A 17,188-nucleotide genomic window follows, 5' to 3' on the forward strand; every position below is an offset into this window, starting at 1 on the left:
TGTTGATATTGTCGCGAGAGCAAACGGCGGACTGCAACTCACGTGCCAAGATCCGCCGTCACCTCGACTTTTTGATTCACATTACGGTCAAGATGACGAGCGTATTGTCATGGGCAGAATCACTTTCACTGTTGTCTTTGTCAGTCGCATGCGCGGGTGTGCTGGCAAACACGCTTCACGGTGACGGTGAGCCGCTAGTTGCGTCGATAGCATTCAGCGGATTGGCGTTCGTATCCTGCTATGCATTAATCCGATGGCTCGGGGATGCCTTTATGAAGCGTGGCTTCAAAGGAAAGGATCTCTGTAAGCTGAAGCAGACTGAGATGTAGGTGCCAAGCCTTCCCCTGATCACTGCATCTTGCTAATGAGAACAGACCGGAGATGATGGGAGCAGTGTGCGCAATGGTGTATCTCTTCATTATCATCTTTTTCATCCCATGGCCATTCTACAAGGACATTGTGGTCGCAACCTCAGGGGGTGGCAACAGAGATATCATCAAGGAACTGGAATTAATCGAGACGGGCAGACTTCTGCACAGGTTTCCTCACAACAAGCTTGCATCGTATTTATCAGCCATTCTCTCACTTCAGACTATTGTGCTGCTCGGTGTTGGCGATGACTTGTTCGACATAAGATGGCGCCATAAGGTGCTCATCCCAGCTTTTGCAGTTATCCCCATGCTGGTTGTGTACTTTGTCGACTTTGGCGTCACGCAAATGGTTGTCCCTGTTCCACTAAGGCCTTACCTGGGCGAGTTGTTCGATCTCGGTATGCCTTTTGTCGGAAGCTCAGTGCATTATCTGGATGCTGACTTAATACAGGATGGTTGTACTATGTCTACATGGCACTCATGTCCATTTTCTCTTCCAACAGCATCAACATTTTGGCAGGCATCAACGGCATCGAAGTGGCTCAGTCGGTGGTCATTGCAGTTCTGATTGTTATCAACGACATACTTTATCTTTCGCCCTTTACACCCTACCCTCACCCGGCGACAGACTCTCATCTGTTTTCACTGTACCTTCTACTTCCCTTTATTGGAGTCTCTGTTGCGCTATTGATGCACAACTGGTATCCTGCAAAAGTATTTGTGGGTGACACATACTGCTACTTTGCAGGCATGGTGTTTGCCGTTGTTGCAATTCTCGGGCACTTCAGCAAAACGCTGATATTGCTCCTTGTACCACAAGCATTCAACTTTGTCTACTCGGCACCCCAAATCTTCCATGTCATTCCGTGCCCCCGACATCGGCTTCCCCGTTTCAATGCACGGACTGGATTACTGGAGCCCTCGCGCGTTGAATTTACCAAACCGCTACGGAAACCGATAGCGGAGAGTCTCAAGGTGCTACACCGGCTTCGGATGCTGGATGTTGAAGTGAATGCAGAAGGGCAGGTGGTTTCGTCAAGTAACTGGACGCTAATCAATTTATGGCTGGTGTGGTTTGGGCCGATGCGGGAGGATCGGCTGGCCATGGGTCTGCTGGTATTCCAGTTCGCCATTGGCATCTTGGGCCTGTTTGTTCGGCATCGGATGGCATTGCTTATCTTCACTGCTGATAACCTGTAGACGGTTTGGGATGGCAGATTTCGTCAACTTTGGCTTGCGTGGCATAACGGCGTCCATTGGTGGTTGATATTTAGACTTTGATGTATAATACCGAGCATCAGCGTGTGTTCTGACAGCAATTTACAGCGTGATACTGGGCGACACGAAGTCGCCCCGGAACATGGCGGCAGCATGATCTTACTACGGCCCATGTTGTACGCGGTCGAGTATCCGTGGCTCTTACATGTCGAGGTGGCGAATCGGAGTATTGAAAAAGAGGCTGACTGTGCAAGTCGTCTGCCAAGGCCTTACAGCGGGGCAGTTGGAATGCGGGGCAGTGACAGCGGCGGCTGGCAGCGCTTGAGCTTCGTCACCGACTCGGATATGCTCTGTACCTTGACTGGCTCTTACTACGCCATTGGAGTTGCGCTGCAAGGTTACCTTTCCACATGTACTGTACTTCTGGTCTAGTACCGCGTTGTTAGCCATCGTCCGCCCCGGAATACCCTGGCCATCCGCAAAATACCGCAGCCCGGCCGGCAGTGGGCGTTAGAGTGCGCAGTCATCACTCGCCATGTGATTGGTGGCGGTGCCCCTCCCACCGCAACTCCGAACATCGGCCAGCTTCTTTTTGTGTCTTGTTCGCCATCCATCGGTTTGAGTTCCACATGCGCGTCTTTTAAGCCGATATCTGCCCTTTAAGATCTGTGTCTGCCATCTCACATCTCACTCTCTTCACCCCCTCAGTTCTTATTTCTCTAATCCCAAATTTACCTTGTTGTACGACCTACATTTTATATCTCCACTATGCCGTCTGCTGTGAAACAACCGCAGACCTTGTACGACAAGGTCTTTGAGGACCATATCGTTGAAGAGAAGGAGGATGGCACAATTTTGCTCTACATTGGTATGTGTTGTCCCATACATTTCAAATTATTTCCACTGACAAATTTCCAGACAGACATCTTGTCCACGAAGTGACATCACCAGTAGGCAATCTCCGGAATCTATACAATTCTCTCCAAAACTTACCAACCGCCTACAGCAAGCTTTTGAAGGCCTCCGAAATGCCGGCCGTAAAGTACGAAGACCGGACTGCACTCTTGCAACAGTAGACCATGTACGTTATGGATCCTCATAAACCATCCACTTGCTAACATGAGTAGAACATCCCTACTGCGTCACGGAAAAACCTTACCACGACGGAGAAGTTCATCGAAGAGGCCGATTCCCGGTTACAATGCATGACTCTCGAAGAAAACGTCAAGGCGTTCGATCTCACATATTTTGGCCTCGACGACAAGAGGCAGGGTATCGTCCACATCATCGGACCGGAACAAGGCTTCACGCTTCCCGGAACAACAGTCGTATGTGGCGACAGCCACACATCTACACATGGCGCTTTTGGTGCCCTCGCCTTTGGTATCGGTACGAGTGAAGTTGAGCACGTCCTGGCGACACAGACCATCATTACCCAGCGGAGTAAAAACATGAAGGTCCAAGTCGATGGCGAACTGGGCCCTGGTGTCGGTAGCAAGGACATCATTCTGCATGTCATTGGTAAGATTGGCACAGCTGGAGGAACTGGTGCCGTCATCGAATTCTGTGGTTCGGCTATTCGCGGTTTGAGTATGGAGGCGCGCATGTCCATGTGCAACATGTCCATCGAAGGAGGCGCAAGAGCTGGCATGATCGCACCCGACCAGACCACCATTGACTACCTTAAGGGAAGGCCATTGGCACCAAAGGTCGACAGCCCAGAATGGAAAAAGGCATGCAGCTACTGGCTTGGCCTGAAATCAGACGAGGGTGCCAAGTACGACATCGAGGTCTTGATCGACGCAAAGGACATTGCCCCAACAGTTTCTTGGGGTACCTCTCCCCAGGATGTCGTTCCCATTACTGGAGTTGTGCCTGGCCCCGATGATTTTCAGGATGAAGTCAAGAAGGCGGCGTGCGTGCGTGCCCTGAAATACATGGGCTTGACTGCTGGTACCCCCATGCAAGAGATTTCGTTGGACAAGATCTTCATCGGATCTTGCACCAACGCTCGCATTGAAGATTTGCGCTCTGCTGCACGGATCGTAGAAGGCAAGAAGATTGCCTCAAACATCAAGCGCGCCATGGTCGTGCCTGGATCTGGTCTTGTCAAGAAGCAGGCGGAAGCCGAAGGCCTAGACAAGATCTTCACTGATGCTGGATTTGAGTGGAGAGAGGCTGGATGCTCAATGTGTCTCGGCATGAACCCCGACATTCTTTCTCCCGGTGAACGATGTGCGTCAACATCAAACCGTAACTTCGAGGGTCGACAAGGTGCTGGTGGCCGAACTCATCTGATGTCGCCCGCTATGGCAGCCGCTGCCGCCATTGTAGGAAACCTGGCCGACGTACGAAAACTCGCACCGGAAACCTCAACAGCAGCCAAGGGCTCGCCGAAGATTGAACTTGACGCTCATGTAGAGGCCCCAAGTAGCGATGAGGAGTTTGATAAACTCATGGACCAGCCCAGCTCAGGACCACAGCACACTGCTTCCAACACGCCCAGCACAGAAAACGCCCCCGCCGGCATGCCCAAGTTCGAAACTCTCCGCGGATACGCAGCGCCCATGGACATTGCAAACATTGACACTGATGCAATTATCCCTAAGCAATTCCTCAAGACCATCAAGCGCTCTGGCCTTGGCAGTGCACTCTTCCACGCCTGGCGCTACGAAGCCGGTGGTGACAAGGAAAACCCAGACTTCGTCCTGAACAAGGAGCCCTACCGCAACGCTAAGATTCTGGTCTGCACTGGACCCAACTTTGGTTGCGGATCAAGTCGAGAGCACGCACCTTGGGCTCTGCTTGACTTTGGTATCAAGTGCATTATTGCCCCTTCTTTCGGCGACATCTTCTTCAACAACACGTTCAAGAACGGCATGCTTCCCATCCGCATCGAAGATGTAGCTACCATCCAGCGTATCGCTGATGAAGCGAGTGCCGGCAAGGAGATTGAAGTCGATCTCCCCAACCAGGTCATTCGCTCTGCCGATGGTACCGAGCTTGCGAAGTTCGACGTCGAGGAGTTCAGGAAACATTGCCTTGTCAACGGTCTGGACGACATTGGCCTTACCATGGCAAGCGTTGACAAGATTGAGAAGCACGAGCAGAAGCGCACTGCGGTCTGGCCGTGGCTGGACGGCAGTGGCTACCTGAAGAGGCATGGTAGGGGTCCAGTTAAGATTCAGGCGCAACCTGTGCCCAAGACCAACAGGGGCGAGGAGCTCAAGGAGCCGCTTGAGTGGTAAACATAATGAAGGGATATGAGGTCAAAAAAAGTTGTTTCGTCTTCGGACTGGTTTTTTTTGTTTGGGCAGGGTCGGGTTTTTTTGTTTTCATATCAGTGAGGAGGATGCTTCCTGCTCTGGGCTTCGGATAATCATGTTATGAAGCTAATTAATGAAGTGAAATGAAATGAATATACCAAAGTTTTGACATTAGAGTCGTTTTTCCAAAATGCGTACCAGTAGTAACAGGCAATCTTTTCCTCGATTAATCACCTCTTGATTTGGTATGTCTTTTCACAAAGCATGTCACGCTATGCTATTCCGCGCATCATTTTACAACGCCCAAAACACCCATATGAAGAAAAGAGAAGACGGATATCCCACATCACCCATACACACATATACCATATGCATGTACTAATGAATCTCCAACACCCAATCTCTACCGTGTCTGGGGCCCAGCCAATCCAGGTCCGTCCCTCGTCCACCCACCCTTACGCATGCCATCCTCAATCCTGCCCCAAATCCTCTCCACAACCTCTCTATCCCTCCACCTCCCCTTCTCGCTACCCGTCCACTTATCCACAGCCACAGGCAACACACCACGACCGAGCTGCTTGACCGTCTCCGGCGGCTCCTCTGAACTCCACCCAACATAGATACCTGGGTAGTTGGCAAAGAGCTCCGCAGGCTGCGTGTACTTGTACGACTTGAACTGCCAGAGTTGGCCCGTGGTAAAGATGCCGACAACACGGCTCCAATACGTGGGTTTGAAGGATGCGGTGCTGTCGACGCAGATGAAGGTTAGGGGCTGCGAGGATATTGAGGGGAGGAGACGCTGGATTTGGATCATGTTTGCGCTGGCGGACGTGGATGACGAGTCGGTTGTGTTGGGGGGTACGAAGACGCCGTCGGAGAGGAAGGTTTTTACGTTTGAAGTGCGGAGGAGAGAGGAGGCAGAGGGGGAGAGAAGGATGATGGGTTGGAGGCGGCGCTGAGGTCGCTTTTGGAGGTTTGCGACGAGGGCGGGTTGGGGGGCGGGGACTTTGGGGTCCGAGGGGCGAGCGCGCAGGAAGGTTGCAGCGATTTTGCGGTAGGGGGAGAAGTCCTAGGGAGTGCTTGTTAGCATCGTATTCATTCGTGAGTCTTTTCACTCAGTAGATTGTATACGTACGACGTTCTTGGTGCCCCTCAACACGCTGTTGTGATCTCCCATTTTCCTCTCTCCATCGTAAATCTGAAGTAATCGCGCATCCATCATGCCTCCTGCACTTCCTACCTTGATGCCCTTGCCACCATCAACTGGAACTCCCTTCCCACCCGCAATGGCAGCAGCGTCACCCGCCGCAGCGCTGAGAGCACCCCCATCTACAGCAGCAATACTGTCACTGCTCTCCGTCTCTCCACTCAGCCAGGCAATCAGTTCAATCTTCTGTGCAAACGTCAGGTTTTGCACGCTGCCTCCTGCACCACTTGGCAGCTCCTCGTTCAGCGTCTGCACGGCGGCAAAGTAATCCGTAACGGAGGCATCCTTGTTAAGCCATGCAAAGTAGCAGCTGCGCAAGTCAACGGGCTTGCCATCAGGCGCGAACCGCGTGGGTGTGTTGAGAGAAAAGTTGCGGTGTTGGCCCGAATCGAAATTGAACGAGATGTGCGTTGCTTGGGCGAGATCAGTGACGGTATCTGCGGGTGTGGGCGTTGCGCTTGTGGTGAGGATGGGTATTGCGTTGGCTTTGATGCTGAGTCGTAGGTTGTAGAGCGCGTCTGCGACTTCGGCTTCGGCGGCGGCCATGTTTGCGTTGTTTGGCGCGTCGGGCGCGTGGAGAGAGTAAATTGTCGTCGAGGACGATGAGAGCGGGAGTCGCTGTAGCTGTTGGTTCGAGCTGTTTCGCGACAATGCGACGGGGGACTTTTGGGGATGAAGCCGGGGTTTCTCCGATTGGGGACGTGCCTCGGGTTTCCGCTTTTACAAGTTGGTCGTCCTTGCACCCTCTATGTTCGATTATCGACTTGTTTACCGAGATAAATATTTCATGTTTTCACAAGTTGCCTGTTTAGGCTTATAGTTGCAAAAGGGATCATCAATTTTGTACTCTGCATGCGTAGTTCGCTTCACAGCTCACCTGCAGGCAACGAAATGTTGCCTCCTTGTCCAAAGATCCTACTGAATATACTCCGAAATACTCTAAGAAAGGTATTACGTAGTATCTTAAGTGGTGAGATGAATGTGAAGAGTGAAACCAATCTGGGGCTTGAGTGAAGGACGTAAGGACTCGCATGTTATCGTAATAATACACAAATGGCATCCTTTGCCAACAGACAAAACCCATATTCATTGTGTGAGAAAATTGCGTAAGCAATGCAATCTGTGCACATTCTGATTTGTTGCAAAGAATCAGACCTAAACTAGTACCTACCTTTTCTGCTGCCTGTCTCTGAAAAATATATTGAACCTATCTCTCTTACGAATAATGATGTATTGTACACATGTGTTGTGTTCCGCAGATATCCATAGCTAATATGGAAGCAGCAACACAAAACTGAGAGGCAATGAAGCGTCAGAGAAGTGAGATGGCTTTCTGTAGCCCGGTATAGTCGTGTACAGGACGCTCTAGCACCAAGGAGAGAGAATGTTTGAAAACCAAGACAAGAAACATTCATGTGCTCTCAGCTACGCACATAGCAAATATAGGTATAGCCCATATACAACCATGAATACGTACCGGTTATTAAATCCAGGCCATCTTATATTACAGATCAGTGGGCTTCACACGTGTGGTTCCTAAGGTACCTCAATACGTCGCACAGCACATATATCTGATTCCTACTCTGGCAATTGTCCTTACTGCAGGGCTGTTGTACTCGCACGTGTTAAACAAGACGTGACTCTACAGTATTTTGCGGATGCAAGTATTCTGAACTAAAAGTTTCTGAGACGCTAACCTCTGTTTTCTGCTGCGTTATGGTTTGCCAATAAGGTTAACTGCGTGTACTGGATTTTTCCCAAAATAGCGTTCCTTACTTCGACAAGAGCTGCAAAGAAGTTTGTGTATATTTAGAATACCATTCATTTCTGAGATCTCAGCTCGCTTGTCATGCGGGGTTTGGGGATGAGAGTCATTGTTGAAGTGAAGAAGGTACAGCGAGTTAGCAGATATGGCTACGTGTTGGACAAAGAATCTACCTGCGTCTCAGAAGAAGGTTCTGTTGGTTTAGAACGAAAACAGATGAGGCAGGTAAAAGATGCACTAGAGAAAAGGAGGGGACCATTGCAAATTGAGGGACGTGAAAAAACAAACATCCACATATTTCTTTTTTCCACAGTAGCAACAAGACTGCAACAGAGATTTTGAACCAGCTACAATCACATGCCATGTCGGAACTCTTACAAACCCTTCATTGAGATCGAGAGTGTTGAAAACAAAAACCTGGTTGCAGCAAGGTGCACCGTCTGAACTGATACGAAGTCTAACTTGATTGTTCCAAAGATTGGTCATGTTAATCACGCAGCTGAACAATGTAAATAACAAAAGAGTCGGGTGGCTAGTCTCCGAAGAAAAAGGATGACATACCACAGACAATAGATGAGAGCCTTCGGATTTGTTTGACATTTAGTCTTGGTACCGTGCCCCCCCCCCAAAAAAAAAATAAAATAAAAAATCAAATATCAACAAAAAAGAATGCATATGGCAGCGGAGATTCGATAATGATCACCTACCTGACTACTAATCCACCGAAGGACTGACTGTTTGGGCTATCTCAAACATGGTGCAATTTCCCGTGGTCATATGTGAAGGAAATGGTGACATTGAAATGATGATGAGCAGGTGAACATGGTAGGCTTAGCATAGAACAACGTCCAAAAGCAAATGAAGGTTATTTGAAATCCATACATTGCAAGGATGTGATACAAGGCACTGGTGTATCGGCGCAATTGAAGTCAAAAAGGTCGACTTGTGTGCAAGAGTATGAAGTGTCGTTGTAATAACGTGCCTGAAATATACCAGGGTTCTCGACATGGGTAGCCGATAAGTAAAACAATGAAGCGACTTGCGGGTACGCCTCGTTTCCTCTCCCGTCCCCCATCCCCACGGCAGGATTCCGAGTGCCAGAATCTTGGAATGAGGATTCCTTGGGTGTTGGGACGGACATATTTGCTCTATAGCGGCCAGTTGGAACGCCACTCGCCTGTGACGGACATGAATGAGACTATGGCGCAGACTTGTGGCGTCTAGTAGCGGCGTCTGTTGGGGCAGCGTTAGCTCTACTCGAAGCTGGGTTGGATTCTGTCGTACGTACACACAGTCAAAGAGAACACTTGATTGAACTGCAACACTCATGATACTGTTGTGACGTCTTGGGTACCAGATGCGACCAATAGAGATATGCAACCTACTCTAGTATCTAGCCTGCGACGGTAGTATGGCCCCAAATAGATGCATTGAGTTGAACCGCCTCCAAATGGGACATGACAGTATGGCAGACGGGTCCTGCACAGGGAATTTAGCAAACCTACCTTGTCCCTGCAGTAAGAGACCAGTGCATGTGCATGGAGGCGAACTCTTCGAGGGACTTTTAGAAAAAGTCCGGGCGCATACATACAATACAGCAGGCGTCTTCAAAACCTAACGACATTGGTCGCTGATACTAGTGAGACGGGGGGATGTCTGAAACATGCGCCAGTCAAAAAAAGCAGTTCAAGAGAATGGTAATTTTGAAGTCATGCATCTTTCCCGTTGGCATCGCATAGTGCCCAAGATACATACGCCAGCAGGGATAGTGGCCTGTAAGGAACGGTGGGAATTGCACCAATCCAAAGCCACGGGTGACGCTGCTCTGCGATGATAGGAGAACTCATCCAGGTCACATGCTCTTCGCAATACCTTACGGAAAGGCTCAAGTGAATGCGGGTCGTGTCTGTCACCCGGCCGTTCAGAGTACTAAGCGAAAGTCGGATAGGGTACCAAAGCACGCAGTAGGGTAGGCTCCGAAATCCAGGGTTCAATGGCTAGTGTTTGCCGCTTGGGAGGACAGGGCTCTCTGCTTGGATCCGTTCCTCGCCGCAGGCCCAGTGCATGCCTCGTGGAAGCCAAGGGATGAACAAACTTCATATCCTTGCACAATTAGCACGCGACATGAGTGGGTCAGTATCACTGCTTTGAATGCTGGGTGGTGGTAGGTCAGAGATGGACTTGACAGCGCTGGGTATAGCTTGCGGAGGGTGGGAGAAGGGGGGTTTTTCGGCTGGTCTCTCGCAGACTCGCCATTCGGTAGCGCCCAAAAATGTTTTTCAGGGTCGGAGGAGTCTCCCGACGACTTGGAAACTGGACTGCTTTTGCAGCTAGATTGTCAAGTGCAGGATCTCGGGTTCGGAAGCTTGCCTGAGCTAAGGCCGCCCCAACCCCTGTTTGTAGCGGTGGAAGGCCTGAAAGACGTCACTCTAGGGCACTGATTGTGATGCAAGGATAGCTCTTGTAGAGAGCGCTCATCGGAGACGGGAAGTCGACCCGCTGCCGTCAAACCGGTCACCTATTCGAGTGGCTATTGAGCTGATACGATGCACAGTTGCGCCGAGCGGGCCAATATATTGCCCTATCAGTCAACGGCGGCTAACACCTTTTCCCTTCTGGCAGTGACTTTGAAAAGGAAATCAAGGCAGAATTGTCTTTGTGGCTGACTCGGGTTAGTGGTGCAGACGCAGCACTAGGGACAAAGTGGTGTGAAGACGCAGCGTCTTGCATTAGCGCCCATGGGTGAGGCTGGTGATGGATTGGCAGTTGTTTGGTGACCGCATTCGCACTGTCGAGTACGAACGGAGCTGAGCGGCCAAGACGAAAAGGAGGCCAGTCGACGGCCCCACCAGGGCACTGGCAATGGCTACTTTCCGTGACGGACCAACCAGAGCCGGAAGTCCGAAGTCGCTCAGGCGCGCTGTCTACGAATGTGGCTTGGGTCGTTGCAGCGTGCGCTGGATGTGGGTGTGTATGTGTGTGTGAAGAAGAGCTGGAGAGCTGGTGTCGAGCGTAGCTGGCACACAGGTGACGGACCCACACCAAGCCCATACACACAAAGCACACGAGCAGTTGAAAAGCGTACAGACAGAGGCGTATGATTGCAGAGCCTGGTAAGGGTGGGCAAGTTCAGCTGGCTTGGACCTTGTCAGGACTTGCAGCAGACATGACGGCAAGGCCTAGAGACTGATAGCGTGGTCTGGACATGGGATACTGGAGAGAGTTCACGTTCCAAAAGAGTCCGGTAGGGTGGTTGACGCCATCAGTCGATCCACGCCATACCCCTGCACCCAAGTTCCCCCCCCCCCTGCACCCACCAGGTATCAAAGCCAACAGGGCCCGGTCGAGCGTCGAGCAGCAGCAGCAGAGAGTGGTGGCAATTGACCTCGCTATTTTGACGCCGACAGGGCGAGTACTCCACGGGCAAGTCGTCTTCAGCTGCCGCCGTCGACCAGAGACGTCCAATGCCCAAACGCAGGCGCAAACTCTAACCAGAAAGCCCATGTACGTGACCGACAGCCGCACACATTGTCTTTTGTGCCTTGTCAGCACAGCGCAGCACCATCAGACTTGGCCATGTCGAGACAGAAGCAAGGCAGGCTTTCGTCAGGTTCCGCATACCATGCCTCGTCTTCCCTGCAGCCCGCCACGGACTGCCGCACGAGCAAAACCTTGGACGCCACAGATGACGGTGGTGGTGGTGATGACGGGCATGGTGAGAATGGTGATAGCATCAAGAAGAACAGCAATGGAAATGACGATGATAACGATGGCGGCGGAGGTGGAGGCGGAGGCGGCGTCATCGGCGTCGGCCGCGGTGATGCTGGTGATAATACTGCCGTCGCTTGGGTGTGGGGAAAGCAAGAGTAGCCAGAGAGAGAGAGGGTGGACAAAAGTTGCTCCTGGCCATGTGAGTGTGAGCATCCTCGGCAAAGCATGGACAAGGCTAGCTTCAATTCACTTGCAGTTCCTCGCCCCGGCCATCGCCCACAACGCTCGTTGCCAGACAACCTTTGAGTCTCTGCATGCATCGCCCTTGAATCAAACCCAGGCACGCCGTCTGCCAATCCCCCTTTGGACTGATGCCATCTTACTCCAGAGTCGTATAGGTAGTATAGCATGTACCCCTCTCCCTAGCCTACCCGGCCTCAGATCCGTTGATCCCTCCACAAGCCCGCCCCCCATCTTCATCTCTATTCCTGCGGGCGGCCCTCTCCACAGTCATAGCGCAAGCCTTCCCTTAACCCCCGGTCTAGTTCCACCTCTTCCGAAGACACATCGCACCACCGCTGCCGAATCGAAACATGCCTTTTTGCCCTTCCCTTCTAGACATCCCAAAGTCCGTGTCCACACCCGTTCTTTCTGCGCCATACGCCCATTGCTCACCCTGAATCAACACGCGCCCCCCATGTACCTTGTTCTCTCCCACACCCCCTCCCTCCCAAGAAAAGTATAGCCCCATTTCTAGTTCTAGACTATCCATACTCTGTCTGGTTTCTTGACGCCTGATGTGGCCATCGTGGGCACGCCACCATTGACCTACAGCCTCCCGTCCTGTACGAACAGCGGCAATAAGTGCCGCTGAATCCCTTTTTTTTCAACTTGACAAGCGGCCTCTGGTACCTGGTGCGTGCTTCCCGCCATCGTTATAACTAACTCTAGAGCCCTGACTCCACATGGTTCCCGCCGGCCTCGAAGACCGACCCCGTTTATCTGCTTCGGTTTCTTATACGAGGCCTTGACCTCCAACAACAAGACCATACTTCTACTACCCCATCAGCCAATTGACCAGTTCGGCTGCCTTGTCGCTGATTCCTCACTCGAAACTTCCACTTAGCAGTTTGGCTTTTTTTGCCAAGTCGACCTTCTCCGGCTTTGCTCCACCCGCCTCCCGAACGAACCAACAACATTTCGCCATTTCCTGCTGCTGGTCCCCAGATCCAAGCAATCCCGAGGTATGCCATCCATCCCGCCCTGCACCTCATCCTGATTTCATCTTCACCCTACTAAACCCACCCCAGTATCTACTCTATCCTGCCCAATCTTCCCATCTCTTGAAGAAATGGCGAGTGCTCAGGCTGCAGCTTCATCCTCCGGAGGGGCAGACGAAGTCCCGCCAGCTGGGAATTCTGGCTCTGCATCAAACCCCAAGATGAGAAAGAGGACCAAGACTGGCTGCCTCACCTGTAGAAAACGACGCATAAAATGTGGTGAAGAGAGACCTACCTGCGCAAACTGCATCAAGTCTAAACGCCAGTGCGAAGGATACAACCAAAGAGTCATCTTCAAGCCACCCATGGGAGACTGGCCAAATCACCCAGGGGTAGTCAGCACCATACAATATCACACCTCGATGCTACCAGGCACACGCAATCAACCATATCGAGGACCAGAGCCAAGTACCCCTATACCAGAAACAACCCTCACCTCGATCCAGCCACGACCGATTGGCAACTTCGACTTCCAACATGTCGACCCACAACCAGGTGCTGGGCCTCCACCACCGCCACAGCCGTTTGTTGGCGGCAATCTCAACTATACCCACGAGCAGACTTATCAACCACCTCTACATTCACCACCCCACCAACAGCCGCTCATATCTCCCCACCACCAAGCACACGCCCATCCATCGACCGTATCATACTTTCCCCAGCAATCTCCTGTGCATATAAACCCATCAGAGCAGCTCGGCCAGGGACCCAATACAAGCTCTCAACAATCATTACCGTACAATTCTGGCTCTTCATATCCACCCGTCTCTGTTCCATATAGCAGTGATCACGAATTGAAGCCAGTAGGCCCTCCGCCTCTTTCTGGCCAGCAGGTGTATCCACACGCATATCGGTCGGATAGCCTGCAAGATCCTGATAATGCTTACCAACAGCAATCTAGTGTTTCGCCACAGAGCGATCAGTTTGCTCAAAACGCGGAGGCAAGGCCGGGCTTTCAGCGATTTAACAGTCTTCCCCACGTTGCTCTCCATTCATCGCAATCTGAAAGTTATAATCTTCAACCGGCGATTTCACACACTGACTTTAGCTATCCAAATTACTCTGCCGTTCCGTTGCCTTATGATATGAATCAGGATGTAAAGCATATGCCACAGCCTGTTCTCGGTATGTCTCGTGTCTAGTTATATACTTCTTATACCCCAATGATTATTATTATCTTTTTTTTCTTCTCTTCTTCTTCTTCTCTTTCTCCGTGTCTCAGTACCGGCGCAGCATCACTTAATCAATGTGGTGCATGCTTTCTAAATTCTCCAATCCATATTGGAATTAATATCGTGTCCTAACAGCTATCGATGCCATCGATATGGGAACGAATGGGATGGCTGACTGTGATGAGCAGAGGAGGTTACACACGTATCAAAGCCCCCAGCATCCCATCCACAACTACTTCTTAGCGGATTCGGTGGCGAAGATCATGCTAGCCCTACACAAGTGCTCGACGAGGCGGCAGTAGAATATGAGGACGACGATTACTGGGACGTTCATTCAGATGAAGACATGATTGATGCAGAGACTGGGGAGGACGAGAATGCACTGCTCACGAGCCAGGAATTCAGCGCCATCCGGCGTATACATTTGGAGAACTCCAACGAGCTAGGGATCCGACGCTATGATGCCTTTTTATACGATGGCCTTCTGTCGCACTATAAGCCTGAATATGCGGCAAGTCCCTTGCGCAACCCGAAGACAGCTCGAGTGTTTGCACATTTCATTCATGTGGTAAGTGAAATACAACTTCTTGGGCTTTGTACTCTTTATGCGGGAAAATAAACTCTCTCTTTGATGTATACGTACTTGGACACAGTTTCGAGCAAGTAGCTGATAAACTTGACAGACAGCACCAACACTATCGATTTTCGAACGAAACCCAAGAGACCCGACTTTGATATTCGAAGGCGCAACACCGCCATCTCAACAGGGACTATGGACGTACAAACTCCCATTGAAGGCTTTGAACCACCAGGGCCTGTTACATGCAATGCTGGCACTTGCCAGTCTGCACATTGCACGATTGCAAGGAGCGTCGGTCACACCATCTTACAAGCATTATGCATACTCGCTCAAACGTCTTGTTCGCTCGCTTTCACACCCGACAAAACGTCTATCTATGCTCACGCTGGCAAACTCCTTACTTCTGGCTTGGTATGAGGTATGGACGGCAGAACACGTTAAATGGGGCACGCATGTTGTCGGCGCTCAGCAACTCATTACTGAGCTCGACTTCCGCTCGCTTACTCGCGAGGCACGACGAATGCAGGCTGCACAAACTGCAATGGAGCGGCAATTCCCCTACCAGAACCCAGCGATGCTTATCGACCAAAGACAATTCGACCTGAAATTGAAAGAAAGTTCACTGATGCCAGATCAAAATCTGGTGAGCACCATTGTTGGAAACAAGGTTAACTACGACGACTTTGGCATGGTTTTCGAGGACGATGGGGCACGACATGATACGAAGCCAAGTATTACCGGTGGACTGGATCTCAATACCTATGCAACTCTTCAAGATCTTTTTTGGTCGTTTGCTAGACATGATGTTTTTCAGAGCATCGTAAGCGGAAGTGCTCTCATGTGGGTGGTCCTGATGATTTTCAGAGTTGCAGCTAATTAGTAGCAGTCACCCGTATCACAAATGGTCTGATTGTCCTCCAAGATCCCCGCTCGGCCGACTCGATGCTTTATACGGCAGTCACGATCATCTCCTACTCCTTCTAGGCCGCGTTGCAGACTTCACTGTCAAAGACAGAGCACGAAAGGTTCGACAAGTCGAAGCAGATGGTGGTTGGCGACCTCGACCTGGAATTCCCGGTCTTGGTAACATGGGACCGCCAGGTGGTCCCCCAGGTGGTCCTCCGGGTGGTCCTCCGGGTGGTCATCCAGGCGGCCCTCCAGGCGGTCGATCGAATCCTATGCAAGGTCCACCGCCAGGATGGAAAGGGCCACCCCCTCTAGGCTTTGGTCCATCTGGCCCCTCTCAAGGTCCACCTTCTCAGGGCCCACCCTCTCAAGGTGGTCCGCCTCCTTCAGGCATGCCCAGTTTCTATGGAATGGCCCCAGCACCAACCTTAGCACCACAGATCTCCGGTTACGAGAATCCAAACTTTAAGCGTCCAAAGCAAACACCAGACGTGCCCCAACCAAAATATGATGATCTGTCTGCTGCCTACGCCAATGCAGTAGCGGAATGGGAAAGTATTTGCGAGGCACATGCGGCAGTTGAGCGAGTTTTTCAGAACACAGAAGGTTTTGCTCCTTTGCCGGAGGATATCTACCCACCGCCTCCGGGAGAAAGACAACACGCACAGAGTAACATGACGCCTTTTGGGAAAGCCATTTCCCATCGAAGTTATGACATATCCATCTTGTGGACGCTCCTCTACCTGGCTAAGATCATCCTCTTACGTTCCCATCCCGGCATGCCTCCAGCAGCGCAAATGGCAGCAGGAGTGTGCGCAGCTGCTACTGCGCCATACTGTACTTTAATCGGCCGTATCACAGCCGGATTCCAGATTCCCATCTCTGAGGACCTTTCTCCCTTCCTTGGTGCTATATTCACAGAGGCAACCATGTCCATGTTCTTCGCCGGTGTCACCTTCAAGGAACCTCATCAACGGGAGTGGCTCATCACGCGTCTGTTGGAGATTGAGCGAAGGATAGGCTGGGCTAGTGCGGGCATGATTGCTAAGGGATGCGAGTCAGTATGGGAGCAACAGGCGAAAATGAAGAGGGGGCCGCCGTATGTAAGGAGGACAAAGCGAACCATGAGGTTCCAAGAAGAAGAGGGGTATGTTGAGGATCCGGAGTATGCCAATCCGCGTGGTCCGGATGGTCCTAACAGTGATGAGAGGAGGAAATGGGTGAGAGATGATTCGCAAAAAGAGACGAGGTTTGTGTTCAAGAGTAAGCTACCTCCTTGGGCTATGAATGTGTTGAGTACAGAGGAGGATTTGAGAGTAGGATTGGAGAAGGTTGGATTATAAGAAGAGATGGAACTGGAAATACCGTGATTAGGAAAAATCATCACCCATGGATATGTAACAATTGCAAACTGTTACACTTTACAGGACGATTACGGGAGGAAAGGAGGAACCTCTTCGAGGGGGGAAAAATACGGCGAGTTGCCAAGTCACGACAAAACAGCGTTAGAAAGAAGAGATCAGAGCGAACGCATGAGAAGCGTGTATACCCACATAACGACGTCCCTACTACTGCAGTCTGTCATGCAGTCGATCACGGCATGCAACACGAGCGTTGGACTTTCTATGACGACCATGACCCTAAGAGCAACAACAGCAGCAATGGCGATCAGCGCCAGGTTGAGCCAACACTGCATATTTCCCTCCATACAA

General features: G+C 51.1%; 7 protein-coding genes across 7 annotated transcripts; 5 read left to right on the forward strand and 2 right to left on the reverse strand.

The window, feature by feature from the left end:
• Positions 1-92: 92 nt before the first annotated feature.
• On the forward strand, positions 93-1,571 carry COCCADRAFT_87836 (uncharacterized protein; the record flags this gene model as incomplete). The annotated part of the gene is made up of 3 exons (XM_007710977.1): positions 93-325; positions 375-769; positions 823-1,571. 3 exons carry the CDS (start codon positions 93-95, stop codon positions 1,569-1,571), a joined length of 1,377 nt encoding a protein of 458 aa, XP_007709167.1.
• A 786-nt stretch (positions 1,572-2,357) lies between these two features.
• COCCADRAFT_34094 (uncharacterized protein) lies at positions 2,358-4,837 on the forward strand (the record flags this gene model as incomplete). Its single annotated transcript, XM_007710943.1, has 4 exons — positions 2,358-2,457; positions 2,508-2,539; positions 2,596-2,670; positions 2,717-4,837. The coding sequence occupies 4 exons, from the start codon at positions 2,358-2,360 to the stop codon at positions 4,835-4,837; spliced, it is 2,328 nt and encodes a 775-aa protein (XP_007709133.1).
• A 421-nt stretch (positions 4,838-5,258) lies between these two features.
• COCCADRAFT_34095 (uncharacterized protein) lies at positions 5,259-6,608 on the reverse strand (the record flags this gene model as incomplete). Its single annotated transcript, XM_007710944.1, has 2 exons — positions 5,259-5,924; positions 5,991-6,608. The coding sequence occupies 2 exons, from the start codon at positions 6,606-6,608 to the stop codon at positions 5,259-5,261; spliced, it is 1,284 nt and encodes a 427-aa protein (XP_007709134.1).
• Positions 6,609-8,692: 2,084 nt separating this feature from the next.
• COCCADRAFT_87889 (uncharacterized protein) lies at positions 8,693-8,902 on the reverse strand (the record flags this gene model as incomplete). The annotated part of the gene is made up of 1 exon (XM_007710978.1): positions 8,693-8,902. One exon carries the CDS (start codon positions 8,900-8,902, stop codon positions 8,693-8,695), a length of 210 nt encoding a protein of 69 aa, XP_007709168.1.
• Positions 8,903-11,032: 2,130 nt separating this feature from the next.
• On the forward strand, positions 11,033-11,697 carry COCCADRAFT_23689 (uncharacterized protein; the record flags this gene model as incomplete). The annotated part of the gene is made up of 2 exons (XM_007710928.1): positions 11,033-11,331; positions 11,382-11,697. 2 exons carry the CDS (start codon positions 11,033-11,035, stop codon positions 11,695-11,697), a joined length of 615 nt encoding a protein of 204 aa, XP_007709118.1.
• Positions 11,698-12,493: 796 nt separating this feature from the next.
• Positions 12,494-12,664, forward strand: COCCADRAFT_87973 (uncharacterized protein; the record flags this gene model as incomplete). The annotated part of the gene is made up of 1 exon (XM_007710979.1): positions 12,494-12,664. A coding segment is annotated over one exon (171 nt), but the record flags the coding sequence as incomplete, so codon positions are not given.
• Positions 12,665-12,889: 225 nt separating this feature from the next.
• COCCADRAFT_34097 (uncharacterized protein) lies at positions 12,890-16,819 on the forward strand (the record flags this gene model as incomplete). Its single annotated transcript, XM_007710945.1, has 4 exons — positions 12,890-13,943; positions 14,179-14,558; positions 14,674-15,410; positions 15,457-16,819. The coding sequence occupies 4 exons, from the start codon at positions 12,890-12,892 to the stop codon at positions 16,817-16,819; spliced, it is 3,534 nt and encodes a 1,177-aa protein (XP_007709135.1).
• Positions 16,820-17,188: the final 369 nt, after the last annotated feature.

The sequence above is a fragment of the Bipolaris zeicola genome (assembly GCF_000523435.1).
Source record: "Bipolaris zeicola 26-R-13 unplaced genomic scaffold scaffold_23, whole genome shotgun sequence".
Taxonomy (NCBI): Eukaryota; Fungi; Ascomycota; class Dothideomycetes; order Pleosporales; family Pleosporaceae; genus Bipolaris; species Bipolaris zeicola.